Raw genomic sequence first — 8,835 nt, 5'->3', positions numbered from 1 at the left:
AGAGGTTGATTTGGGTGTCTTCTCAAAGAGATCCATGGCTGAGGATGCTTCAAAGGTTTGAAGACCATGAATTGTGATGGACCCACCAGGAACCATCCAGATGTTAGATCAGCGTTCCTCAACTCGGGCCACTTTAAGATGGGTGGACTTCAACACTCAAATTCCCCAACCAGCGATGGAGCTTGTAGTGTTCGCCTTCATCCTCTCCGTGGTGGGACCAGATGGAGGTGGGAATTAGAATAGGGAGTAAGCAGGGAGGCTGCGTCGAACGGAAGACTTGGAAGTCCACCCTTCTGAAAAATGGCCAAGGTGAAGGAATACCATGTCTGCCATCTGGATCATGGGTCTTCAAACTTGACAGCTTTAAGACTGGTGGACTTCAGCTCCCAGAATTCCTCCTCCAATCATGTTAGTTCAGGAATTCTGGGAGTTGAAGTCCACAAGTCTTAAAGCTGTCAAGTTTGAAGGCCCTTGATCTGGATTGTCCCTGGTAGCCCACCATACCTTTGACCTTCAAACTGTGTCGTCCGTCTCTGGCCTTTCCTGATGGACCTCAAGATCTAACCTTAACATATCCCCAGGTCTGGTTTGAAGCTTCTTGCAGAAGTCCGTAAGACATCCTAGTTGGATTCTTCACCATAACCTCTCAAGTCTTCATTTCATGAGATCAACCCAAGTAGAAGAAGAATTTTCTGAGGTCACCTGGACCTCAGTCTGAAAGCCTCAGTAGAACTCTCTTTCCCACACCCTATGCTGTGCCTCTACTTCCCTGCGCAGCTTGATGGGACTTGTAGTCTTCGCCTTCATCCTCTTCCCTGGTGGGACCAGACGGCGATAGGAATTAGAACATGGAGTAAGCATAGAGGCCGGGTTGAATGGGAAGAGGCTGTAGCAACGTGTTCAAATAATTCCAGGTTTGTTACTGGTTTTTTTTAATATACTACCCGTATGTATAATGCAAAGTTTTTGTCTGTTTTTCATGGTTACAAAATCTAAACATTTTATCATCTCTAATAAGGAATTTTTTTTTGGAAATCTTTGGATAACTTTGGGAATTTTGGCACAATCTCCTGGCTGGATTTAAAACCCGCTAAACTCATCCAGGGTGCCCACAAACATCTGTTGGCTAGTTTCTGTGCTCCAGATGATATTTCTACTTGTATACAACAGGTATTCCTCGAGTTACAACAGTTCATTTAGTGACCGAAGTTATATTGGCACCGAAAAAAGCGACTTAGGGTGGTTTTTCACACTTAACGATGGTTGTAGCATCCCCATTGTCACATGATGCAAATTGTGACCCTTGGCAACTGGCCTGTATTGATGTCACAAATATGTGCCACCAGAATTGTGATGGTGTGAGGATGCAGAGCCAGTCGTAAGTCTGAGGACCAGTTTTAAGCCCCGCTCCCTTTTTTGGTAACTTCAAGAGGTTGCTGAATAAATTCGTGTAAGTTGAGGACTATCTGTGTCACGCTTATATCTTTATTTTTGCAAAATAAAATGTGCCCCCAACACTTAGAAGAATATTGGCAGTCAGGATTCACCGTTTTTGTGTCACTTTTGAATTTGGGGTTGTTTAAAAAGATAAAAAATTGTTTAAAAAGAAAAAAAAGAATTTCACTAACTTGGAATTCAGCTGGTTAAGTCGGTGTGAATGTTTTTTTTCCTTACCTATTATTAAGTGTTCTACCTGATTATTCTTGACTCTTGACGAATGAACCTTTTCTTTTATGTACACTGAGAGCATTTGCACCAAGACAAATTCCTTGTTTGTCCAATCACACTTGGCCAATCAAGAATTCTATTCTATTTCTATTTTCTATTCTATTCCTATTTTAATCACACTTGGCCAATCAAGAATTCTATTCTATTTCTATTTTCTATTCTATTCCTATTTTCTTTTCCTCTATTCTATTCTATCCTTATTCCTATTCTATTCTATTCCTTATTCTATTCTAAATAAAGATTCTATTCTATTCCATTCCATTCTATTCTTTCCTTATTCTGTTCTGTTCTGTTCTCTATATTCTATTCTATTCTTTCCTGTTCTGTTCTTTCCTATTCTTTCCTAGTCTATTCTTCCCTATTCTATTCTTTCCTATTCCATTCTTTCCTATTCTATTCTAATTCTATTCTAAACTCAGGAGGGTTAAAACTGAATTAACCCAAAATCTTAATTGAACCCAACTACAGAATCTTTTAACTGAATTAAATGGACAGCATGCAACAACAGAAATGGAAGAAATGGAAGGGGAATATATATATATGTATGTATGTATGTATGTATGTATGTGTGTATGTATATATGTATATATATATGTGTGTGTGTGTGTGTGCGTGTGTGTGTGTGCCAGGAGGTGGCAATACAGAGCAGCATTTGAATTGTGCGTTTTGCTTTCCCAGACAAACTTCCCCCTCCAAAAGCTGACAGATTTATACGACAAAAGCCCTACTACTAACCCTGGTTGGCTAAAACACGGTTCCTGGCTCTGCAGAAAATACTGTGCCCAAGCCAAGACGCAGTGAATCCTCGACTTACGACCACAATTGTGATCAGAATTTCTATTGCTAAGTGAGAAAGGTGTTAAGTGAGTTTTTCCCGGGCCCCAGTTGTAAAAGTAAATCACTGCAGCTGTTATGGTTGTTAGTGAATCACGTGATCCCGGGGACACTGTGGCCGTCGTAAATATGAGTCAGTTGTCAAGAGTCTGAATTTCAACCGTGGAGGTGCTGCTAACTTAAGAAATGCAATGATTCACTTAACAACCGGGGCAAGAAAGATTAAAAGGCAAAAATTTACTTAGCTGCTGTCTCACTTAGCAACAATAATTTTGGGCTCCGTGGTCATGAATCAAGGATTACCCATGTTGTGTTTTTACTATGTCCCTTTGGCTCTGATTTTTGCAAAGGGAAGAGACATTCTCTCAATCTGACTTGGTTTTTGATCTTTGCAATCTGGCCACATCATGCAGGGACTCCTCAACTTACGACCACAATTGTGCCCAAAATTTCTGTCGCTAAGCGAGACATTTGTTAAGTGAGTTTCTCCCCCCCCCCTCCATTTTACGACCTTACTTGCCAAAGTTAAGTGAATCCTTGTAGTTGTTCACTTAACAGCTTCGGCAAGTTTAAGTGAGTCACACGGGCATTGAGTGAATCTGGCTTCCCCATTGATGTGGCTGGTCAGAAGATTGCCAACTTGCGACCATCATAAACGCGAGTCAGTTGGCAAGCGTCTGGATTTTCAGACTGCAATAGCCGTAAGTGCGAGAATCTGTCGTAAGTCACTTTTTGCTGTCGGTGTAAGTTCGGTCACTAAATGAACCGTTGTAAATCGAGGACTTGTGTATAAAAGTAGATGTCAGGATTCCAGCAATCACCCTAATTCAGTGGTCCCCAACCTTTTTTGTACCAGGGACCAGTTTCAAGCAGAAACACTTTTTCAAGGGGTGGGGGAGTCCGAGTTTGGTGGTTTGCTTGCAGACGTTTCATTACCTGACTAGGTAACATGTGATGTTGTTACCTAGTCGGGTAATAAAACGTCTGCCAGCAAACCACCAAGTTCAGGGAGCGCCACGGCCTCCTCATTGCAACCCTGAGCGACAGATATTCTCTTCTATTGGGACATTTAAAACGGAGGGTTTCAGCTGCAGATTCAGGAACTGTGCCGGGCTGAGGAGCGCCTTCAAAACTGAGCGCTGGGCGGTGGCGGCTCTCGGCCCTGCCTCCCTCAGCCCCATCCCTCAGGTGTCTCCTCCCTCCCTCAGGTGTCTGCCTCGTTCCTCTCTCAGTCGCTCTCTCGCTCCTCCACCAGCCCAGGAAGAAACTGCTTCAAAGAAGCCGGCAGGGTGGCTTTTCCTGTCGCCGCAGCTCCTCCGAGCGCCCGTTCACCCCGCCGCTGCGCGCGGTTCAATCCAGTGCTCCATTCTGCCTGCCTGCCTGCCTTCGTTTCTGGTTGTTTGGGAGCAGCTTCGGCTGATAAAAAGAGGCGAATAGTTATTATTCTCAGCCGAAGCTGCTCCCAAACAACCAGAAACGAAGGCAGGCAGGCAGAACGGAGCACTGGATTGAACCGCAGGCGGCGGGGTGGGGGTGAACGGGCGCTGGAGGAGCTGCGCGACAGGAAAAGCCACCCTGCCGGCTTCTTTGAAGCAGTTTCTTCCTGGGCTGGTGGAGGAGCGAGAGAGCGACTGAGAGAGGAACGAGGCAGGACGAAACCAAAGCCGCTGAGCCAGAGAGCAGGACAGGCTTCGGTTGCTTCCTCCCTCCCCTTCTTTCATTTGTGTCCTTGATCCCCGATCCCAGCAGCATTCACGAAGGCGAAGAAAGCCGCCATTTTTTTTCCTTTGCGGCCCGGTACAAAGTGATCCACGGACCGGTACCGGTCCGCGGCCCGGTGGTTGGGGACCCCTGCCCTAATTAGATGATTCTCGAGCCAAACTTCAACCAACTTCAAATGATTTATTAGGAACAACATGTCAGCATTGACCTAAACAAAGCCAACTCTGCCCTACGTCATTTACAGTCCTCTGTGACCCTGTTCCCCCCCCTCCACCCACCGGGGCCTGGGTGTGTCATAAATCAGATTCTCCAATTGAGCACCTTCACGGGCTGGGTGTCATCAATCACGTTCTCCAATTAAATATATTCACAGGCAAAAGCTTTTAAAGTTACAATCTTTTAAAGTTAAGAGTTGGAATGTACGTTGGCTTTCCCCTGTCATGCCCCTTATGGAGACTGACTCCAAAGGAGAGGAGGAACAACTGACAGGGAGTGGAAGGTGTGGCTCCGGAGGTGGTGGAGGAGGCTGGGGAAGGGCAGAGGCCGGCTGGCCAGTCAGAGGAGGACCCAGGTCCATCCCCTCTCCATCCTAGGGCACGCAGGGAGGAGAGGATAAAGGAGAGACGTGAATGGCATGGTCTATGGCATGGTCTACGGGGAGGAAACTTTGTTTGGTCAGAAAAAAAAGGAAAAATAGCAAGTTAGCAGGCAAGTTTGCTGGGTAAGGAGTGAGTGGGCGGGGAGGGTTCCCGCGGGCCATGTGGGCGGCGCAGCCTTGTGTTTCTATGCAGCCTGGATTAATTGCTTTGGGGGGTGTGCTCTGGGAGTGACATTTCTTTGCGGGCCACCAAAATTTTCCCACTGGTTGGCGACCGCTGATCTATAGTATCTATCCATCTACCTATATCATCTATCATCCATCTATCATCTATATCATCTATCATCTATCAATCATCTGTCTATATATCATCTATCAATCATCTATGTATATCACCTATCAATCTATCATCTATATCATCTACCAATCATCTGTCTATCATCTATCATCTATTGATCATCTCTATCATCTATATCATCTATCAATCATCTGTCTATCTATCATCTATCATCTATTTATATCATCTATCAATCATCTATCATCTATATCAGGGGTCCCCAACCACCGGTCCGCGACCGGTCCCGTCCGTGGAACAAGTCCTACCGGGCGCTGGCTTGTTGGCGCCGCCATCTTGTTTGATGAAAAAAGCTTCGGTGAGCTTTTCCGGGTAGAAAGCTCACCGGAAGCACTTTTTCATCAAAAAGATGGCGTCGCCCAGCTAATGCCGGTACCGGGCCGCGCCATAAAAAGGTTGGGGATATCGGGCCGTGGCGTAAAAAGGTTGGGGATCACTGATCTATATCATCTATAAATCAACTGTCTATCATCTATCATCTATCAATCATCTGTCTTCATCTATATCATCTATCAATCAACTGTCTATAATCTATCTATCAATCTGTCTATCATCTATCATCTATATCATCTATCAATCATCTGTCTATCATATATCAACTAAATCAAGGGTCTTCAAAGGACGAGTTTAAGACTTGTGGACTTCAAGTCCCAGAATTCCTAACATAACTGGAGGAGGAATTCTGGGAGTTGAAGTTCACAAGTCTTGAAGCTGTCAAGTTTGAAGACCCCTGATCTATATCATCTATCAGTCATTATCATCTATCAATCATCTATTTATATCATCTATCTATATCATCTATCATCTCATTATCATTTATCATCTATGCATATCTCTATTATCTACTATCTAGCTAGTAACCGTTCTTATGTTTGAGTCTCCCGGCTTTTCATCATCATTGTTGCTCTTCTCTGCACTTTTTCCAAAGTCTCCACATCTTTTTTGTAATGTGGGGACCAAAACTGGGTGCAGCATTCCAGCTGTGGCCTTTATAAAGCAGTACTAATATTTCCCACAGATTTTGATTCTGTGCCTCTGTTTATACAACCAAGGATTGTATTTGCTTGTTTGGGCTGTTTTTGATGTAGGAGCAGGAGAATAGAATAGAATTGGCCAAATGTGATTAGACACACAAGGAATTTGTCTTGGTGCAAATGCTCTGTGTGCATAAAAGGAAAGAGACATTCGTCAAGAGTCAAGAATCATCAGGTGCAGCACTTAATAATAGTCATAGGGTACAATAAGAATAGAATAGAATAGAATAGAAAAAAATGGAATAGGAACAGGATAGAATAGGAATAGAATAGAATAGAAAATAGGAACAGAATAGACTAGAATGTGATAGAATAGAATAGGATAGAATAGAAAATAGGAATGAAATAGAATAGAATAGAATTCTTTTATTGGCCAAGTGTGATTGGACACACAAGGAATTTGTCTTGATGCAAATGTCTCAGTATACATAAAAGAAAAGATATATTCATCAAGAATCATCAGGTACAACACTAAATAATAGTCATAGGGTACAATAAGAATAGAATAGAATAGAAAAAAATGGAATAGGAACAGGATAGAATAGAATAGAATAGAAAATAGGAATAGAATAGAATTCTTTTATTGGCTAAGTGTAATTGGACACACAAGGAATAGAATAGAATAGAATAGAGAATAGAATAGAATAGAATTCTTTTATTGGCCAGTGTGATTGGACACACAAGGAATTTGTCTTGGTGTAAATGCTCTGTGTGCATAAAAGGAAAGAGACATTCGTCAGGAGTCAAGAATCATCAGGTGCAGCACTTAATAATAGTCATAGGGGACAATAAGCAAAGGAAAAAAGGGAGAAAGAAGGAATGAAGGCAAATGAGGAGGAGGAGGAGAAAGAAAGGAGAAGAAAAGGAAAGGAGAAGGAAAAAAGAAAGGAGGAAAGGAGGAGAGGAGGAAAGAAGGAGAAGGAAAAGAAAGGAAAGAGAGGAGAAGAAGAAAAGGAGGAAAGGAGAAGGAAAACGAGGAAAGGAGGAGGAAAAGAAGGAAGGGAGGAGGAAGAAGGGGAAGAAGAGGAGGGGGAAAAGAGGAAAAGGAGAAGAGGAAGAAGAGAAGAAATAACAACAATAATAATAATAATAATAATTAATGAGGATGGCCATCAGCCATGCAGTCTAGCAAGGGAAAAGGTGATGGGTCCTGGAGTCCTGCGTGGATGGGTCATGCAGTCCTCAAACTCCCACGCGAGCTTCCCGGGTGAGAAACCCTTAGCCTTCCAAGCCCCCCCCCTCTCCCGCCCGCCCCCAAAGCGGCCAAGGGGGCTCCTCCTTCGCCCCAGACCCGCCGCGTGGCTCTTGGGAATTGCAGTCCCGCACCTCCGGAAACAGCCTTTCGGGCGAGCGCCCCCTCCCCTCTGAGCCGAACGTCGAACTGCAGCTCCCAAGAGCCTCCGCGCGCGCGGGGGGGGGTGGGTGGGTGGGTGGTGGAAAGCGTCCTTCCTCCCGCCTCCTACCCCGCGCAAAGCCCGCCGGGAGCGGCAGTCCTCCGAACCCTCGGCCGCCGCTCTCCGCAGCCGGGCGTCGGACTCGTCTCCCGGCGTGCCCGCGCGCGGCGGTGGGCGGTCCCGGAGGGCGTGGTCAAGCCTGAGGGGAGCCGGGCGAGCGAGCGAGCGAGCGAGGCGTTCGCGGCTGAGGGGGACGATGATGTCGGTGCGGGTGGCGGCCCCGCCGGCCGTGGAGCTGAAGGAGCTGGCCGGGCCTCTGGACAAGCCCCCGGCCGCCGCCTCCGCCGCCGCCTCCTCCGTCGCCCCCGGCCCCTGCTCGCCGCCTCACGCCGAGCCCGGCCCGGCCCCGGCACCCCCGGCTCGGCGGCTGCGGCCAAAGCCCCCAGGCCTCGGCCATGAAGCGCTGCGAGCAGCCGACACTCCGGCTGACCGGCGACGGGGGCGACGGGGCGGGCGGGCAGCTGGGAGAGGCGCTGGTCAGCCCCGACGGGACCGTCACGGAGGCGCCGCGCACCGTCAAGAAGGTAAAGCGCGCGCGGGGATGGGGGGGGGGAATCTCTTCTCTCTTCCCCTCGGTACTACAGGGCCCATCGTCCCCTGCCACGCCCCCTCCGGCCCGGGGAGGGTTGTGAAGGAACCGCACTGCCAGGATGGCTTCCCCCTCCACTCCTCCTCCTCCTGCCCGTGTGGGACTTGTAGTCCCTGGGATGGAGGGTTGTGGATGGGACTTGTAGTCCCGGGGGAGGTTGATGGGACTTGTAGTCCCCGGGGGGAGGGTTGATGGGACTTGTAGTCCCTGGCGGGGAGGGTTGATGGGACTTGTAGTCCCTGGGGGGAGGGTTGATGGGACTTGTAGTCCGGGGGAGGGTTGATGGGACTTGTAGTCCCTGGGGAGGTTGATGGGACTTGTAGTCCCTGGTGGGGAGGGTTGATGGGACTTGTAGTCCCTGGGGAGGGCCCCATGAAAGACCCCCCTCCCTCCTCATGGGGCCCTCTGCAGCCTAGGATGGGGGGTCTTTCAAGCCTGGGTGGGTGGGGGTTATGGATCTCCTTTCCTCGGTACTACTACAAGGCCCATCGTCCCCTGCCTCCCCTCTGGCCCGGGGAAGG

At 47.5% G+C, this 8,835-nt stretch overlaps 1 protein-coding gene across 1 annotated transcript in view; it reads left to right on the top strand.

Annotated features, from left to right (window-relative positions):
• Nucleotides 1–7,748: 7,748 nt before the first annotated feature.
• The window catches only part of AHCYL2 (adenosylhomocysteinase like 2), a 100,976-nt gene continuing 99,889 nt past the window's right edge, over nt 7,749–8,835 (top strand). Inside the window, exon 1 of the mRNA XM_087968952.1 lies at nt 7,749–8,249. Within this exon, the coding sequence (XP_087825078.1) occupies nt 8,121–8,249 (129 nt within the window). The 5' untranslated portion in view covers nt 7,749–8,120. The remainder of the gene's footprint in view (nt 8,250–8,835) is intronic.

The sequence above is a fragment of the Notechis scutatus genome, chromosome 6 (genome assembly GCF_049901735.1).
Source record: "Notechis scutatus isolate UNSWTSFEM ecotype Mainland chromosome 6, rNotScu1.2, whole genome shotgun sequence".
Classification (NCBI taxonomy): domain Eukaryota; kingdom Metazoa; phylum Chordata; class Lepidosauria; order Squamata; family Elapidae; genus Notechis; species Notechis scutatus.
This window is presented reverse-complemented; position numbering and strand designations above follow the sequence as displayed.